Raw genomic sequence first — 20,164 nt, 5'->3', positions numbered from 1 at the left:
GATCTTGGCGTACTGGTCAGATGATCAGATCAGATGTAAAAGTTGTGGAAGAAGTCTCAGCAACAATGGGAACTTACTCTTCTACTTCTTCTGCATGCTTTCTTCCTGACCTGCAAGACAAGGAAGTCTTATGTTTAGAAAAGGCTAGAGAAAATTTAAAACTTCACCTTTCCCCATATGATTGTTATTGTGCAAAACAGTTCCTGCATGAGGTCTGATATAATGCATCACACCTTAAATTATTAAAGAATTCTGAGTAACTATTAAGGGAGTGTATCAAAAAGTCCCTGAGTGCAACAGACTGAAACAAAACCACTTGGGTCCCAAAAGACAGCCATGCCCAGATATGGCAAGAACCCTACTCTCCGGTTTTGTAGTTTCTCAGATACTTTTTTAATCCCCTTTGCCATCAGCTGCTGGTAAAGCTGACCATACCTGAGTAGAGAGGTTGGTGCACTAAGGAGTGAAGAACGTGCTATACTTTGTCTACCTACTCCTGAGAGATCAACAGTTTCTTCCTCCCCATGGTTGTGCATAAAGATTTTCTGGTTGTCTTTTGGGTTAGGAGTCCCACCTGAGCTAACCAAACTCAGGTCAGACATGCAGTCACTGCAGAAAATGACGGTTGATCTGGCTGAGTTAACAGGAGTCCATAATAATAACATGGCAGGGAGGTGCTGGCAAATGGCAGCTCCCTTGCTCTCCACCCCAGCAAGCCCAGAAGTAATTCAGACCTGATTAGGGACGCTTGTTCAATATTCAAAATGTAAAACATGGAGATTGCTGAACCAGCACTTTGAAAAGTTAATTAAATGCCAGGTTTCTTTTTAGCAGATACTCCATCACTCGCTGATTGCTTTGGCCATTTTGCAGAGTGAAGTTTCATGTCTATGTGTTGGGAATAAATATTCACCCACCCTTAAGTGAAGTCAGGGTGCCATGACAAAGAATACATGAGGCTCTCCCCTATCACATGCACTGTCCCAGGACAGACCAAAATGTAAGGCTTCATTGCCTTGCACTGCTTTTTTCAAAGTACTCCATGACATGGCACAGGCCTCTCCTCATCTCTTTTCTGTTCTAGCAAGTCACAGTCTTCATCTACCTCTCCTGTAAATAATCTGTTCTTCTAAGAGCAAAGAGTAGGAAAGAGAGGATGCCTGGCTATACGGAGAAGGGGTATAAGGAGAAGAAAGTCCTTTGTCTCTACTGCTCTCTCTGGAGTTTGCAGTCTGTGAGAAGCCAAAGACTACACTGAATCAGTGATCTGAGCCCAGTAATATCAATTGCTATAATCAGAACTGCAGCTGTGTGGTGACATCTGCAGCTGCACTTTCAGCTATATCTGCGCCCTCTGTTCAGAAGCAAAAATGCAATGTAACTGGGAGAAGAGCTCTTCCAGAGAGGATGAACTGTCCAGCTCCATCCTTCTCCCCAGTGGTAGTACAAAGCACATTTTGTGAACCTCCTGATAGTATGGAGAAAGAAATGGATGGCTTCAGAGAGCCCTCCACAAGCGCTCAGTGGCATTTAGACTCTGAGAAGATAGAGGTAGAAACATGATGCAAGATTTCTCCTATTTTATTCCTCTTTTATGCCTTCACAGAACTGGCTCCCACATGGCCTTACCCTCTCCAAGCTAACACACCCCACATGATGGCGTTGCACAGCCATGCACAGTGAAATGATTTCCTGGGGGTTCAATTTAACATCTTCTTGGCATGATCCCGTTACTCTTGATGATTGTCCAACCCCAAGTAACAATCTCTTCCTCAGTACTCACACTCTTTACATCTTTGCTCCTGTCTCCAGGCAGGAATGAAACACTCCACATGTTCATACTTCCCAGGAGAAAAGGTCACTACTACTATCTCTGTAAGCAATTTCTGTTTCTTTTTCCTAAGCTCCCTGTCGTGAGTGATATCCAGGTGGCCCACAGGGAAGGTAGTCATGTTAGTCTTAGAGGCAGAGACTCATTTACTTATGTTCTGAGGCTCAAGCTTTCTCAGCTTTTCCATGTTGTTAGGAAAGGACTTATTCAGGACAATAAGCAGATACCTCATTATGAAACAGCAGCCCCAGACACTGGGAAAAACAGTAATTTGGAGAACAAACTCATCAGCAGGGAGGGGGAGAATAGTATTGGCCCCTTTAATCCCAGAGCCCAGGTGTTAGAATTTTCCCATCAAACAAGACCATTCTCCTTCCCCTTTCCAGAGCAAGTTACAGGCCCATGGTCAGTGCCCCCAGGAGAACACCTTAGTCCCTGTGCCACAGGTCCCAACAGTGGCACTGGGGTGAGGCAAGTCTCTCATGCTGACAGTACTGCAGTATGTACAGAGCATTTATATACTAACAGCACTAGAGCAGGAGCTAGAAATGACTGCTCTTCTCTTTAGGAGAGACATCTGCTTCCACTCACCTGTACCACATATGTTTGTTAATATATGATTTGGTACAGCATCATTTAATGAAACTAGCATTTCAAGTCAGTTCATGAACCCACATGCAGAAAACTATCCCAAAAATATAGTATTAAACTTCTGTAGCACTGGAACGAATTGTATGTTTTACACTCTCTGTGGCCTTAATGATCAAGCAAAGAAGATATCAGGCAACCTACTATTTCCTCTATTTTGCTTATAAGGCTTTCTTTCATTTTGTTTGGTGCCAAATTACTTTTTGAGTTCTTTTTTCAGACGGGGGAAAAATCTTTTGCTTTTTTGGCGAAATTGCAGTACCTAAATCTACATAACAAAGTGACTGAGAGGAAAGACAAGCTTCATTTTGTGTCCTAAGGTTAAAAACCTTCAAGGCAGCAAGAGAAATCATTAATAGACCTTCAAGAGGTGCCCCGCCTTCAATTCTGTCCATTCCATAAACTTAGCTGAGGGCTAAGCTATACCTGGAGAGAGTATTCCTGCAGAACCAATCAACTGCTTGTCTCTTTGCTCTCCAAGTACTGTGGGAAGCCTCACAGGATTTCTCCATGATGTTATCACATTGCTTTAAGGATTGTGGAGTACTCCTAAGAATAGTTTCATCTTACCAATGCCAATTGCCACACATTGAGACCAGCATTTCCTCCTTCAGGAATATCAGGTCTGGGTAAACAGCACCCTCTTCATTCATCTTGTGAGCATTCTAGTGGTGAGGGAAAGCAGACATGGAATGAACCCGACTAAACTAAAGCCAGCATGTACAGCTTTCCTACCCTTTTCTCATGTTCTCAGCAACACAAAAGTGCACAGCCCTGCTTTATCTGCTGCAGCAGCAGGCACAGCCCAGGGAGGGCAGCAATAAGGACCTACAAAATGAGCAATTGAATATGAACTACAGATAAAGTCATTCAAGTAAGAATAAACAAAACAATCCCAGGAGCAGCGCTCAGAAATACATCCAGTCTGCTGTATTATACACCAGCCATTCCCCATTATTATGAGACAGAGATACATCTGGTTTTTTTCACTTATGCTCCCAAGTCCATTGCATCTGGAGGAGCAAAGAACATGGACTCACTCCATCACCTGGAGAGTTCCCTTTCAACTCCCTTTCCCTGAGAGGCGGTCAGCATTCCCAAACATAACCACAACCCCAGAATATTCCCTATGGCTTTGGACAGCTGCTTACCCCCTCTCTATTTCGAGGTATTGAATAGCTGTGAAACTGGGTGAAAGACCCTGACAGTCCTTGTGTAACCCCGTGGTATGTCACTCCTAGTACAGAATACCCATTTCTCTGCCCTGGGGCAGAGGATATAGATCTGATCTCTCTCGAGTGTTGTCTTTGCTCAGTTCTGCCCAGGAGGAATCCTTAGTCCACACTAATGAGAACGGGTTAAACCTCAAACCCGAGACTTTACTCCCACACAGCCCCCTGATGTACAGCTGAGCCGCCTGCAACTTCTGTGCTGAAGGGTGAAAGGCAGTTCCAACGCAGACATCATCTCTGTTAAACTGTTTCTTTCTCATTTAATGGACTACCACGGAGATCTAAATGGAGATAAAGTGGCAGGGCTCAGAGAACAGCCAGGATGCTATCTTTATGCAGCATGACAATGTGCAGTGGTTAATTAGACACCGTTAACCTATTTTAGCAGAGGACATAACTGGGATGAATGGGGGAAAACGTCCTTGAAATCTCTTAATGTCCACAGCTCCGGAGAGCTCCAGACACGCTTGGGTCCTGCACGGCCACAGCCAGGCTCCAAGCGGTTCACTGCGCAGGCCGAAGGTTCCCTCAGGCGGCCCGGGGAGGTGTGAGGGCGGGCGGCACGGCCAAGGGAAAGGCAAGGAGTCACCGCCGCTTGCTAAAACGCACACGGAGGCGGCGGGACGGGAACGGCCGGGAGGGCGCGGCGGCGGAGGAGAGAGCTTTGGGATGGCGAGCAGCTCGCTCGCCGGCCCGCCGGCCGGGCGGGATAGCAGCTGTGCCCGCCCCGCTCCGCTCCGCTCCGCCCGGGCCGGGGCCGCCATAGCCGCAGCATGGCCGGGCCGCGGCCGCCCCCTGCCGGGCACAGCGCGGGGCTGCGGGCCCGGGCCGGCTGCAACGCCGCACCGAGGGCTGCTCCCGCTTCACAGGGCACACGGCGAGAAACCCGCCTGCCCCTGTGTGTGCTGGCGTATTTCCTGGCATGGCTCAACCACTTCTACGAATCACGAGGAACCAGAGAGCCGTTCCAAGCATCCCTCTTGCTGAAAGAATGTAAACGGGGAAAAAGGAGAAGGTCGCGAAGATCAGAGATGCATTTTGTTTGGAGACGGTAGGGCGATCTAAGGGCGAGCAGAGACAGGCTGGGTGCGCAGGAAGCAAGTCAGCAGGCGGCGTTCTGCCTCAGTGCTTCCACCCAAAACCATGACCCACCTGCACACCGAAGGCTTGGCTCAGCCCACAGGGAGGCACGAAGCCTTTTGCCTCTCGGGCAAAGACTGTAATTCAGGTCTAGGCCTGAGGGAGGAGTGGAAAAATATTTTAAAAGACGTTGTACTCTCTTGCTCAAGTGTTCCTTAAGTGCCCATCACCACAGTGAGTGGGCGGTGAGCTAGGAGTTGCAGCTTGTTCAATAGCCTAAGGCACAACAAAGTCACAATTCCGATATGACACACAAGCGCTAACTGATAGTTCTCCGGGCTCTCCAAGTGAGGGTTTGGCCACTACTTGTTTGCTGTGGCACAGGAAAAGACACATTCACCAAGGCTGTCTGTAAATTAGAACCGCTGCCTGTGCTGGAAAGCACCACAAGGTGCCTTCTCAGCTATTCCATTGTGCCTTCCTTGGGGCTCTGATCTGTTAAGTTTCCACCCTCTCTTCCAGCCTGTGGCAGCCTGGAAAAGCCAGGTTTTCCTTTACAAAATTAAGGAGTTTAATCTTCACGTATCCTGTAATGGAGGCAAGTTTTGCCATTGATTTCAGCATGCTATGAGATTTACTTTCATCGTAGGATGTCACCTCACAGCCCTCCACTTCCTAGCCCTGGAATGCATGGCTAACTGTGTCACTACAATGCAGTTTTGGGCAGACACACATTTTTTAAACTGTAATGGCCCTACTGGCCCCTCAGAAGCTGCCTGTGCTGGTCGGACTGAACACACTGCCCCAGAGCATGGCTCTGGAAGAGGATGGTTGCAGCAATGAGCAGGCATGCTCTGTGAGATGGGATCTGACAGACACTGCTGCTTGCCAGCTCCAGCTGAAATGGACTAGCGAGGCACTTAATCTCCAGATGAAGTGGCTTTGTTTCTCCTCACGCCCTAATATGTGGGCTTATTTAACAAACAAAGGAGGAAAGCTCTGGCAAGCAGGACTTCAGGAACTGGCACAGAAGAAGAAGCTGACAGAGTGCTCCTGAGGATCACTGAACCTCAGCCTACTCACTGCAGCATCCCCTAAGCAGATGTTCCCAGGGCTCCCCCTCTTGCTCACTGGTAGAGAGCTGACCGGCAGAGCTGTTCAGAGCTCCCACTGAGCAACAGAAAAAACAACAACACTCAATACAAATTCCTGCTGTGTGGGAAAACAGAAAGCAGTGCTGCAGTTTCTAGAGGTATTCACCACATATCTTTAGTCCCTGAGAACACAGGCTCCTATCCAAGTGATCACGATCTCCAGTAAGCACAAAGCCCAACTCTCACAAAAAATTACTCTTGAGGTTACAGGAGCATTTCAGCTTCCTTTTAAAGAAATAAACACACTTCTGGATCCTAATGGTTACAGGAAAGAACTGACTGCTTAAGGAGATAGAAAATGTATTTAAAGTTGTTTGGGTTTTTTCCAAATCTCACAATAGAGAACAAACCCATGATTACAAGGCTGAAAGACCTTTCACTTGTGAGTGGCCTCACTGAAAACATTTATATGAAAAATACTAGAAATAATTAGGTGTTTATTCCTGAATGGTATCTTGTTCTGTCATCTGGGAGCAACAGCTTCTGAATGAAGAAGAACTTGGATTAAGAATTTGAGAATAGTAGAGGGGTTTTATGGGGAAGGGGGCTGGGGGAGGAAGAAATAGGGCCAAGCAAGTAGATCAAGTCATCTCAGGTCCCTATCGACAGGTAAACTGCATTAAGCTTGACTTCACAGCCAATATACAGGTGACCTACAATGGCCAGACAAGCTTTTAGCCTTGGCTATGACAGATACAAAAGGGTTGGGAGTTGCATGTGTTCTTCAAGATGGTTTTGCTATTTTAAAATAGAAATATTTGGGACAGCAATAATAGCATCCCCTAAATTTGCTGGGAAATTTCTTGGAGATGAAGAGAAATAAGGAAGGAAGATGCTTTGTCCTCAATCTTAAAAAACCCCAAAAATCCAAGAGACTTCATCCTGAGAATACTATGCCACTTCAGCAGCTTACATGGACCATTACCCAAAATACCCCACTTTTCTTCTGTTTTTGTCATGCAAGCTTCATTTCTAGGGGTGCAAGAGGCTGCAATCCTACTAGACCTTCCATTGCACAGTACTTTTCCAGAAAAAGAAGTCAAAGAAAACTGAGAAAGAAAACCAGAAATAGGTTAAAAATAAGAGAGAAAAAAAAAAATCCTCTTTTTCCAGGCTCCTCTGAGCACTGCAAAGACATAAGTGGACACAAGTCTTGCAGGGAACTCTTGCAAGTCACACTAAGCAGGTTTAAAAGGAATAAAATTCCCCTGTGACAGCCACGGCACTGAGAGATTCTCAGGTGACTCTTCTGTCTTTTAGGGACTTTTCTTTTGCTGCCAGTTATCTTTACTGAATCTAAACAGAAACACCAAGGAGAGCTCACCCCAGCAATGACATGAAGGGACAAGAGGACAGGAGCTTGTTAGCATTCCTGGAACATCCAGCCTATTAAAAAAAAAAAAAAAAAAAAAAAAAAAAAAAAAAAAAAAAAAAAAAAAAGAAGAAGAAAAAATAAAAGGAGGAGGGGGCAGGGAGAGAGGAAAAAACCCACCCTGGGCCTGCACATTGCAGCTTACCACCATCTTGATGTCCTTGATGCGTGCTGATGGCATGGAGGTGGCTGGCACCAGATCAGCCCAAGAGAAGGAATGAGAGGCCAATGGAGATTTATGTGAGGAGAGTGAGATGGACAAGGTAAAATTGTCAGGAGGAGTTGTTAGAAAGTAAAATATATTGTGACAATTCCACTCCTGCCGTTCATCAATAAACTGACAGATCATTTAGTGTCAATTAGGAGTGATAGATGGACAAGTCCCCATGATCCTGGGCCAAAATTAATGGCTGGGAGGGAGAGGGTGATTGAAAATGACGGCTGACATTGAGAGGAAAGTCCTGAAGGTCCCCAAGGGGCCATTACTTGCCTCATTCTCTTGCAGATCAATGCAGGGACAAACCCAAAAACAGACACTTCAAGACAAAACTTAATCAGACTTTCTTTTCTTTCTTCTCCTTCTAAGTTGTGCCCCCTCACTTGGCAGCCTTGATCCTCTCTGCCTATACTCCTCATTTCACTGAGGACATCCACAGATGGCTGCAAGCTGCAGAGTGAGGCTGATGTCTCCCATGCAGCCAGGAGTCTGGCTGTGCTCCTAATGTGGCAGTGTTGCAGAGAAGTCCAGACTGAGACTCACCTCAGCACTGCTGGACTGGGAGCAGAGAACAGAAGCAATGACACAAGCTTTCCCCCACTGTTCCAGACAAACTTACGAGCACTTTATTACCACAGCTGCAAGACAGGGATTGCTAGAGGTTCTAAAACCAGGCACTCTCAGGGGTCATTTCTTATAGAGAGAATACAGGATAGTTTAAGCCCATATTTTTAAACAGGAGGTTTTTAACTTTACTTATCTCTAGAGACCTTGAATCATAAAACCCCTTAATCTCTTAAATAACTTTCCTCCAGCTCCAGGGTGCAATCTTACCACTGCCCACCCTTCAGAGCCTTAAATGGTATCTACACAGGGGCTCGATTACCCTGCTCTAGAGGTCACCCCGACTGCATCCTTTTTCTTCCTACAGGCACTTAATACTCACCTTCTTGACAAATGCATTCTTGGACACTATACCAGTGTACCACTTCTGTTCCAAAATACTTCAGCATGGTCATTTTCCTAAACAAGCCTTGATTTTTCCAACTCTGTGTGGCCTATCAGTCAGAAAGGGGAAATTTCAGTTGTAGCTGAAGCACCTGTTGCTAAACTGCTATGATCCACGTAGAAGAAATGAGGTACACGTGTAGGCACTGGAAGGGACTTCCTACTGAAAGCAGCACTTGTATTTACTTGCAGGGCTACCTAAAACAAGCTGTGTTAATTCCTCAACAACCCTAGCTGCTGCCTGCAGAGCTGTAGGAATGTTATGGGGCTCATTGCAAGACCAAAGGGATCAAGCACCTAAGTAAATTGAAAAAGACTCAAGAAGCAAAGACTGCTAGAGAGGAAACTGGAAGAAATTATATGAGGAAAGTCAGAGAGATGAGAAGTTGGAATTAAATAAATCATGGAAGTACCCCTCCTTTATCAAATCCTCACCAGTATGCAAAACTGAATTCCCTTTTCCTTTCCCCACTGGCAGACACTTTGTGTTTCTTTCTTTTGATGACTGAGATAACCTGACAGTAAAGCTCTGCTTTGCCTGTCATGAGTGTCAGCACTGATGTCATTGGGGACATCAGCACAGCTTTCAGAATGGCACTTGGGCTCCATCCAGTGGTTAGAGAGCTGCTTCTGTAGGAAAACCCAGCTGTAATTACTTTTATTCATCTCAGCAGGCTACTAGTCCCCAGGTGGCTGCCCAGGTTCTTGGCTGGTCCCCTTTCTGCTAATTCTGGGGCTAGAATGTTACTGGGGCAGCAATGAGATCACCTCACAGAGAATGATTCTTCTGAGTACAGGTTTAACTAGATACAGCAGATTCAGGTAGAAATGGCTCTGAAAGTACAGAAAAATGAATTTTCTGTCACTACTTTGAACCATTTAGTTGCTATTTGCAAAGGACCAGCCTGGGGGTTTGCTCAGACACTTACAGTGATACTCATTGTTACCCAGGTTTACAAAATGGGTCTCCTTGCAATGACAACTCTTCTGTAAGAGTACTAGGAGTTCAAAGTAATCTTCCCATGTTTGGCTTTTGAAAATGACTAAAATAGATCATTTTCATAGTTCTCAGCAATTTAAATATCTGACACTTGCAAATGCTTTGGGAACTCTTAATAAAATACTGTCTCTCACACATCATCTGTACTAATTAACTTAAAAAATAATTTAGGTTGGAAAACTAAGAGTCCTCCTCCTCTTCCTATCTTGCAACAGTCAGGGGGAGCAGCAGTCTGATGGAAATAATCAGCAAGATGATGAGAATATTTTAAGTTTACAAAAGCATGACATGAGCTGGTCAGGTGAGGGACTAGAAGAAAGCTCTAAGGTAGAAAAACAGGTTACAAACTAAATTCTACTCTAACATGTGCCGAATGGAAATAAAAAGAACAATTTCAGGTGATCATTTCATACTGAAAAGACTCTGAACTAGAAATATAGCAGAAAAGCATCCCTGCAGGAAAAGCAACACATATGCAGTTGTAACTGACTGAATCTGTCAGAAACAGAACTAAAAACTAAGGCTTCAAATGGAGAAAGAATAACACAAATAGCTACAAGATCATTGCACAAGTGGCCGCAGTATCCTACCTGACCCACAATATATTTACACAGCACAGAAAATCTAACTGTAGCTACTGTGCTCATCCTTCCTAAGTGAAAGGAAAAAAAATCAGATTTTAACATTGTCAGTTCTGAAAATCAAATTACTTCTAACAGAACAATTCCCAAGTGTAGGTTCAAGTTACACTGGCAAAAAAGGGCTTAAACCTAAATCAGATATATCAACAGAAGCATGTTATTCTAACTACATCTACACCAGTGAACTTGGAGCAAGTTAAACTTGATGGGCTTCCAAACTGAGTCAAATCAGTTGAAAAGCTGTGGGGAGATAGAGCCTGAGAAAACAGAAACAACAAAGCTACAGCAATATTGGTATGACATCAGCCCATGAGTCAGACTTTTCACATGAAGGCTTTACCCTGGGATATGTCACAAAGCAAACCCTACAGGCCAGCATCTGAGACTTTTTTAAGGGAGAAAGGAAGAAAGATCAGCTTGAGGAGAATACAAAGGAAAGGAAAGACAGGGGACTTAGTTGTACAAAACCCTTGTACCTCATATGACTGGAGAAAGTCAGAACAAACTTCCTCATAAAATTTATTCAATAAAAATCCTTATTACAAATTAACACTGTCAGATATGACATATCACATGCATGATTGAGCAAGGTACACATCTTGGTCTCATGTCCCAGTGTGCAGATACTCAGAGGCAGAAAGGTCTGCAACCCTGTGTTCTTTTCTGCTTCTCCAGCTGAACTACATCCAATATCATAGAAGCCTTTACTCCAGACACCTACAATGTCTTTAAGCCATGCAGTTGAGATGCTGGGGGAACACCACCCACAGCTACTGCTGCAAATCTGTAGGATAAAGCTAATGTCAAACAATGGAAAACATGGTAAAACAGCATGAGGCTCAGTGCTGTTACATTAGGAACCTGTTCACTGCCCTTAAGGGCACATTAGGCCCTGCATATGTATTACCTCCAATCCAGTCCTTCACCTAACCAACAATTACATAGCTTATTTTTCCTAAACAATGAAATTGTTAGGAATTGTCTGCTGTCACATTTCCATAAAGCTTCTACTTGGTCCTACAAAGATCCAGTATCATTGGTGCCACTTTTTTAATAGCCTGAGGTGGATGCATCTTTGCAATGGCAACTTCTAGCTGCAGCCAGCCTATGAAAAATAACTATTATCAGGTTTAAACTGGAGAGCAACAGGAGTTCAGGCTGAGATCTTTCTTCCCTTGCTTTATTCTAGTCTTCAGATTTCCAGACTATTTCTTTTTCAGAGACAAATAGAGTGATATTTTTCCCAGATGTTTTTTGGGAAGGCTATCCCAGAATATAGACCACCTTTCTCCGCTCCCAAGAAATACTCACTGTATAACAGGTCTCTGGATGTCCTCACCCATTCTCAGTTTCAGAAAAGAAAATACGTAACTTTTCATAAATCAGAGTGCCTCCAAATTATATATTAAGACATATATACTTTTATAACAGACCTTTAGCAAGCAATCTCACACCACTCCACAGCTGAGCCCTTCAGCTCTGCGAATGCAAAATACAAGATCAGCATAACTTCTCAACTTGGAAAACCACAACTATTTGAAAGCAAGTAACCTCCTCCTAGTCTGCACTGTCCCTTAGTTTTCACACCTATTCTATTACCATGTCCAGATATTTCCTTTGTCTTATGTGTCCTTCATGTAAGCACCAGGCTTCTCAACAGACATTCTACAATTTGTATATTTTTTCCTCCCATCTCTTCTGGCTGACCATCTCCATCCATCTCCATTATACCATAACCTTATACACACATAAACATTGACAAATTTCACCTTTACTGTCAAGGCTGATCACTAAATCCTGATGTGTTCATTGCACTCTTGTCAGTGTGGTGCTGTCATGTGTCACTCTCCTGGAAAGGACGGAACCAGTCAAATCCCCCCATCCCAGCTCCTGCATTTAACATGCTTATGCTCTTGACATCTTCCAGGCACTGTACCAGGTAAGGAATACACTGCCTTGGGCAAACAGGGACATGTACACAGTTCTAAGCCTCACCAAGTCAATTAGCCAACTGAACCAAGCAAGAGCAACACTTCAAATGGCTTGAACAAGTTACATTGATATTGGAAAGAGAGGCCATCTAAAAGACCCAGGAAAACTGTTCCACTGTCTGTGACAGCAAGGTCCAACTAGTGATGTACCTTCATTCCACACCGAAATCCCTCTTAATAAGGAAAGAGGAGAGGACTCACTTGGTAGGTGCCAATACAGGATCATCTGCCCAGCCTCCTTGCCGACGTGGGGGTTTAGGTGGTGGAACCTTTAATAAAGAGAAGAGACATGTTACAGACAGCTCTGATAAAGGCAAAGTCAAGCCAATTGAGACACCAGGTCCACACACACTAATATAACACTTTACCAAATAATGGAGAGATAGTGTTTAAAATGCTCTTTAATCATAAAAGAAAAGGAAGACATAAACTACAGGACAGGCTTTTAATCTGGAAGCAAAAGATGCATCACACTAATCAGTATGTTGACAAGTTTCAGATCAGTGTGCCTTTGACCTTTGTACACAATACAGTAACTGCCTTATCCACAGAGGATGTCCTCTTCTGGCAAAATAGGTTCACTGAGAACTTGTCCATCACTGTTGCCCACATATCAGTGGGAGGTATCACATTATGCCTTTCCTAGGGTACAAGACAGCATGTTTTAGACATCTTGTTTTAGATGAGGAATTGTTCCTAAAAAGTCTGCTTTTGTCCACTGCTTAGAATAGGGAGGATAGATGCCAAGTTCAGACACAGTAATCCATACACAAGCTCTTCCAAAGTTAGTTGGGATGAATCCCACCACTACCACCACTGAAATCCAAAAGGGAAGATCATATGCAGCTTAAAGACATCCCTTTCTATTTTCTTGCATTGTCTTGTGTGGCACTTTGCCACATGGCAAGACAAAAATGGGAATTCAGCTTGGAGCTTATGATGGGTATTTTCAAATGGGGCCATGAATTCCCACCATTTGGAAGCTGCCCATTGCTGTTTACAGTTTTGGGCTTGGTTCCCCCAGCCTGAGGCACCTTGTACAGCACTGATTTGAGTGTTCTGCATGGCAGGCCTCTGAAAGCAGAGGCTAGGTGAGCCCAGCTCACATAGCTCCCAGCTGATGGTGCCCAGTGAGGGAAGATGGATTACAGGGACCTGTAAATGGACTATCACGAGAAAGAATGATTGGGTAAAAGATGTCCCAAAACAGAGAAAAAATACTACCTGCAAAGGAATGGTGGGGGCACAAGTGGTTTCCACAGCTTTTATTAAGAAAGTGAATGAGTGGGATGACTCCTGAGGATTTTTGACTTCAGAGAGGACCTTGCATGTGTGGTGGGGTCAACCCTGGGTCAAAGCCAAACTGCCTTTTGCCACAGATGAGGACAAGGTCGAGCTAACCCCTGATGGTAGGGGCCTCACATGTTTATTTCTTGAAGTAGATGCATTGTTTGTGAGTGTGGGAAATTAGGAGACCCCGCCAGGGGCAGCCTCTGCCTGCTGCAGGGAGGGGGTATGACCCTGCATAGCTCCCTGATAGGAGCAAAAATAGTCATCCTCCAAAAATAAACAGGGAGCAGGAATGAGGCAGGAGCTGCAGTCCCAAAATACCAACTTTCTTCAGCAAAGGGAGCACAGGAGGGCAGAGGGACAGGCAGGGAGCGTGAAACGCAGGAAACAGCCTCCTTATATGGGCTCATCCGTAGGGGACAGAGCTCAGTCGACTGGAATGACCATGTCACAGAATGTGAAACCTTCAGGGGCCCAAGTGAATGGAGTTTTCTGATCTTTAAATGATTCCCCCAGATTCTTAAGATGCCAAACCAGAGAAGAGGCTACAGTGCCAAAAAAGGAGCATTTTGAATTCAGTTGATCTGGACACACCCAGAGCCCAGGAAAGAGCGGGAACACACACCACATATGGGCGTGCATGCCCACATAAACATCCCTATTCCCATTACACACACCCCTAACTCAAAAACACACTCCTTCCCACACAGATGCTTCCCATGCAAACAACTCCCTTTCCCCTCACACTATCCCTCTGATAGCCAGCAAGACATATTTCCAACACACAGTCTCACAACTCCTCACAAAGGTGCATGGGGATACAAAAATGACACCAAAGAACCTGGGCTATAAGGTAGAGGGAAAATGCAGCATCTCCAGGGCATCTCAATGCACCTGCAATTTAATTTACTCATCATCAAAACTTCAGATCAAAGATAACTCAAGTGAGGCACACCAGATCAGAGGGCCAGTCTTTGCACAAGACATGACTCCAGGGCATCTAAGGGTTTGATTCCAATGTCTTGCCAATGTTATAATGTGTTCCCATTGATCATACACACCAGGCAACCCTGAATGTCTGTCAGATCCTGAAAAACACCTCACATACACCTACAGGTCTTTTATTCCTCTTGCAATAAATCAGGTAATTCTTTCTGAATTGCCTACAGAAGTACTAGCAACAGGAAAGGCAATGTTAACTGTCAGCTGAGGAGAAATAGCTTTTCTTTGTTAGCTGCCTGGAAAGTGCTGCAATAAGGTCACATGCCACATACGCTTTTGTCAAGTAAACAAACTTACCTTCATATACTTTCACAGTTCCAAAACCTCAGCATAATCTACAATTGAGAATGCAATGTCGTGCTTTGCCATAATATGGTGACAGGTAGGGACTTTGTAGCTGCAAGCAAGAGCTCGAGGCAGAAAGTGGGACAAATGTCAACCCCAGAGGGATCAGAGCAGAAACAGAGTACACTGTTCTTCTGTAATGCAGCAAATGTGCTACTAAACATACCTTTTTGGTGAAAACGACAGGGGGATTTAAATGAACAGAAGTTGTTGGTAACTACTGTTATACCTTAGGCAAGATTTGTATGTTCCCAAATGCAAAGCTATACATCCAAACAGTTTAGTGTTTAAAACACTGAGATTCCACCAGCTCCTGACAGCAGTGCTGTCTCTCAGTCCTTGCTGCTCAGTCTCTTTCACAGCATCAACTAATCACTTATTGCTGGCATTTGCCTTTCCACTTCAGTTTTGTTATTATTTATCTCCAGAAGATCTCTACTTGAGTTTCTGCAGATTGTCCCTTTTCCAAGGAAAACTGCCATGGTCTGAGTTTTTTGCTTTGTTGTTTTTTTTTTCTCAGAAATTCAACTCACCATTTTATGATGGCACTTTTCCAGTATTTCTCAGGCCACCTTCCACACCAAGACTTTGATACTACATCCATAATCAGTATTTTATCTCTCCCTTGGAAAAATTACTGGCCTGAATTCCATCTCTCCTGCTTTAAAGTAGGAACTCTACCTTCTTCTTTATTGTTTTTCAGGCCCTTTCCTATTAGACAGATGCAGAATTCTTATCTGGCTTCCCCATTAAAGCAGAAATTTCCAGGCTACTTGTCAGATCACGTCTACAGTTCTGAAGGTGCCAGCTGGGTGCTGCTTCCCTAATGGAAGCAACTACCCTACCCTGTGTGTCTCTGAATCCTGAAGATCCAGCAAAGTTTCTTTTAGGTCCTACCACAACAGAGGCAAATTATGAGCATGTTAAGTCCCTCAGATTCTCAGGTGGGTCTGGAAATATGGATTAATTTACCTTCATCAACATGACAACTCCTTTGAAACACTAAGCACTCTGTGCAGGGATGCAGGGACACAAATGACATTGACAGTGTGCAACAGAGGACACACAATTCTTCTATCACGTTATATTTCTCCTAAAATATGTAGAATCTATGGTTTTCCAATATACAAACACTGTGAGATTTTACACAGTATGTAGGTATCTTGTTCTTATCCAATATTGACCATGAAGTGGAAAGAAAGAAGTATAGGCAATCTCAAAGATTCTCTTCTATGCAAGATGCCAGAGGCTCCCTTGACTGAAGAAAAGCAAATCTCCACAACCAAGACTGATGAATTAGTTTTGATTGCTGCTATTTAAGGAACTGTAAGTCAAATAGCCCCACTGCTCCTGAACAGCCACATAAAATAATCTATACTGATTATATGAGCATGTATGATATCAAAAACACATCAATTCCAATATCTATGCAAGCCTGGGCTTTTGCAAAGAACAACCCATCTCTGCTGGCTCTCTTTACCATGTCCATAGATGGTTCAAATAGTGCATATGATTTTAATGAATACCCTCCAAGGACTTCTGCATGTCAGTTAAATACCGAGCAGAAAACATTGGATCTGCATTTCATCCACAAACTGTCCTTTTCACAGTCATTGACTTTCCTTTACTAGGAAAAATGTTATTGAAACAGAAGTTCTTGGGGGCCTTCAAATATTCTCTGCCATCTATCACAGGTAAAGGAGCAGTCCATATTGTTAACCAGCTATCAAGAATTGCTCTCCTAAAAGAGAGGCCAGCTATTTGTCAGCTGACATGCACCCATGAGGAAAGCTGTCACCTTTGCAGCATCCGGAACCTTAACCTTAACTCTGAGGAGTTACTGCTCTCCCCTGCAGGAAAACAGTGACGCAGCACACAACAATCTGCTTCTCTGAACAAGGGGTCACCAGGCAGAATCCTCTCACAACCCACAGTTATGGGGAAGTGCCCCTCCAGCCCTCCTAGGAATGAATATTTCTCAAACAGTTTGCTACCCCTTTATGCTACATATGGTCAGACATTTTCCCATCCACCTTTCCACCACCTACAGTTCTTTTGTTGCCTTGAGGTGGGTCCAGGAGCACTCAAAGTATGAAATAAATGTGTGGAAAAGGAAAAGCTTTTAATAAAATTACTTTCAATGAGATTGTCCCTAATTCACATTAAGGTAGACAAGTAGGCAGTATGCTACTAGAAAGGCTGGGAAACATGGCTGACTAGAAAAGCTATTTCAGATGTCATCAAAAGGCAAGGAGATAAGCTCAGAATGCTGAAAATAACTGCCCTGCTGGTCAGCCAGTCGGGGTACACGGGAGAGAGGCTGCACAAGGCCTTGGGGAGATCCAGGCCATGCAGTGCTGGGGCTCACACTGGGGAAGTTGGCCTAATTAGGGAACAAAAGTTCAGCTGCATTTTTGAGATTCCTCCTGGAGAATCTGGCCAACTTCCAGATGAGAGGTCCCCAGGAACAAGCTGGGAGTCCAGCATTTCTACAAGCAACCAGAAGACATCCGAAAAAAAAAAAAAAAGATGCAAACCCTGTAAAATGGAAGCAGGTAAAAAACCCAGAGCTTCCTTGGATGCTGGATCCTTTCGATGGAGGGCATTTACTAGAATAATGCAAAAATCAAAACAGATGACAGAAACTCTGGGACATGGAGGGACAACTGCAGCTCAGCCCAGGACGACCACATAAATGGGAGGGCATTCACTGTGTGCAATAGCTACGGGAAATTCTGCTCAGAGAACCCTCCCAGATTCTCAGAAATGCCAATTGCTTCAAGAGCTATCTACTGCCAGTCCACCCTACTCCCAACTGCATGCCTAAGAAGGCAAAACTGTGGCAATGTGCCATATACAAATGCAGCTACCCCTGGTGAAGGCTCCTCTACATGCTGAACATCACAGGGGAGAACAGGATGCTAGAGAAAAACATTGCAGTTAGACTAAGGTCTTTGGGAATAGGAAATTTTTGTTCCAGCCATACACCAACACTCTCTAGATCTTACTGCAGTGCAAATTGTAGATACAGAAATGACTGTAAGTGACTGCATTACAACTATGAGTTCTTAGGTCATGAACTCTCTAAACCAGAGTAGGACAGTGCCAAACCATTGTGATTATTTTTATGGAAATAAGGTCCCCTGATCAACACTGAGCTGGTGCTGGGTTCCTCACTTGCATGTTTCTAAGTTTCAGAGAGTGTAGGGGAGAGAACTTAGGGGGTGGCTGCTGCACAGATCCAGATCAGACCAGACAATGGAATGAGAGTTTGGAGCTGGGTGCCAACCACTGTGCAAGGGTAAGAAGTGGGTCAGGAAAATACCGCTCTGATTAAAGGCCCTGATCATATCAAGCCCCAGGCCATGTCTACACCACAGGTGTAGACACACCTGCAAGCAGGATCCATGAGAGTCAGCTCAAGCCTGGAAATTGTCTTGTTTTAGGTACTTTTGGTAATGAAGCTGGTACCTCCCCAGGTAGAGTGCAGGTTGCTTCTCAGCAGGGGATCTCCATATCATTCTGCACTGTATTTTAGAATGCAAATATGCTTACTCAACCCCACCCAACTGGGTGACCTAGCAATGTAAGAACACAACTGGCTTTATATTTCAGGTACTTACATTTTTTTATAGTTATTCTTCCAACAAAGATTCAATGAAAACAATTATTCCTGACATACTGACTTAACCTAAAAAGCAGCAGTCCATTTTTCCACCCAAATGTTTTAGAAGCACTGGCAACTAGAACTACAAAAGGACTTTGATACCCCCTCTGAAAAGGTCAGATCTTCAAACCCTCTTTCCAGTTGTTGCCTTAAAGCACGTTGTCTCTCAAACACTGAGCGATACAGAGCCACAGAGGCCAGTATCCACCCATGTGAGGGTCAGAAATCAAGTGTTGTCCCTGTTTTTAGTCCATGAAGGACCTTGAGACTACCAATGGCATGTCTACCAAAGCACAACTAGAGGATGAGGTCCCAACTGATCACTGGAACCAATGTCTTCCTACTCAAATGTTGTTGCCTTCAGTTAGAAAGTCTTTCCCTCTGGTACCAAAATTCTTTTGGTTCCATTTGTAAAGCAAAGCAACTCCAGGAGAAAGGAGCCTTCTCAGACTCAGAACAGCTCATAGGCCTGTTAGTATATATAAAATTCCCTATGAAGGTGGCAAATATTACTTGCTACATCTTTCTCAGAGAAGGAAAAGGACAATAAAATCAGTGTTTTCCAGCTAGAAAGGAGATGGCCAGCTTAATCTCTACATTTACAGCAGGAGCTTCCAACACTGAAATGAACATTTGCTTATTTAGGACCTGTAGATCCCTGAAGGCAAAGAAAAGCCCTGCTCCACCTCTGAAGACTAGAAAAACACAGGATGAGGATCAGGGTCTCTCACTGGTAATGCAAGGACATGCACTCCCAGAGCTTGCAGAATGGTGCCAGAGCTCCACAGAAGGACAGGGTTTCAGACACTGCCATTCCCAGCCACTCTTTTACCATCCCAATAGATCTACCAGATCATCCTAAGATTACCTCCGTACTACACAGGCACCCAATGCAGGATATAGATTTTGTTATCAGGATAAGGCATCTAAATCCCCCTGTGGGTCTATTTAGGGAATACCACAGTGCTTCTGCATAAAGCTCTAGCTTTCCTTTCAGATAGGGACTACTAAAGAAAACTAGTGGAGGGACTTCTCCAAGGCCCCAAAGCAAATCTATGGCAAAGCCACTAAAAGAACCCAGCAAAATCTTGGCTCACAACCACATTCATACTCCTGCTTATTGGGCCTCTGCAAATTAACTGAAATATTAGGATACACCCTTTATTATACCATTGATTAGTCTTACAGCCTTTGGCTAAATATCCCAGGCAGTCTTGGAAGGCGCAGCCAAATGAGTGATTCAACTGGCAAAAATTCAGATGCAAGATGAGTGGTTTGCAAAACAAGTTTCAGAGCAGGCAGATGGCTGGAGGGCAGGACTTCAGCAGGTACGTTCACATTGACAACCCAGATGGGGCCGTTTGTTAGTATGCAAGCAGCTACAAAGTTATCTTCAGATTAGCAAGAGGAAAGGGACCAAATCCAGGAAGAGTTCAGATTGTAACACTCAGCAAAGCCCAAAGGGAGTTCAGAGAAGGGTTATATGAGCAAACAGGGGGACGAAGGGGCCAACTTCGGACAAATGATTCAAGAAGCCAAGTATTTCAGATTGGCCAGGCAATGACTAAGGGAGGGATATACTGCAACAAGATTTGAATCACACTTTATAACATAAAGTTCCACTAACAGTTGATTTGGAAGAGACTTATGATACAATTAACAGAAGTTTGTAAGCATACAGCAGTA

At 44.2% G+C, this 20,164-nt stretch overlaps 1 protein-coding gene across 1 annotated transcript in view; it reads right to left on the bottom strand.

The window, feature by feature from the left end:
• IFT43 (intraflagellar transport 43) overlaps positions 1-20,164 on the bottom strand; it is a 44,799-nt gene that overhangs the window by 16,734 nt on the left and 7,901 nt on the right. The window contains exons 3-4 of the mRNA XM_056493681.1: positions 12,376-12,443; positions 78-110 (exon numbers count right to left, since the gene is read on the bottom strand). Of these exons, the coding sequence (XP_056349656.1) occupies positions 78-110; positions 12,376-12,443 (101 nt within the window). The remainder of the gene's footprint in view (positions 1-77; positions 111-12,375; positions 12,444-20,164) is intronic.

Source organism: Oenanthe melanoleuca, chromosome 5 (assembly GCF_029582105.1).
Source record: "Oenanthe melanoleuca isolate GR-GAL-2019-014 chromosome 5, OMel1.0, whole genome shotgun sequence".
In the NCBI taxonomy this organism is placed as follows: Eukaryota; Metazoa; Chordata; class Aves; order Passeriformes; family Muscicapidae; genus Oenanthe; species Oenanthe melanoleuca.
The sequence above is the reverse complement of the archived record's forward strand: the minus strand, read 5'-3'. Positions and strand labels throughout refer to the sequence as shown.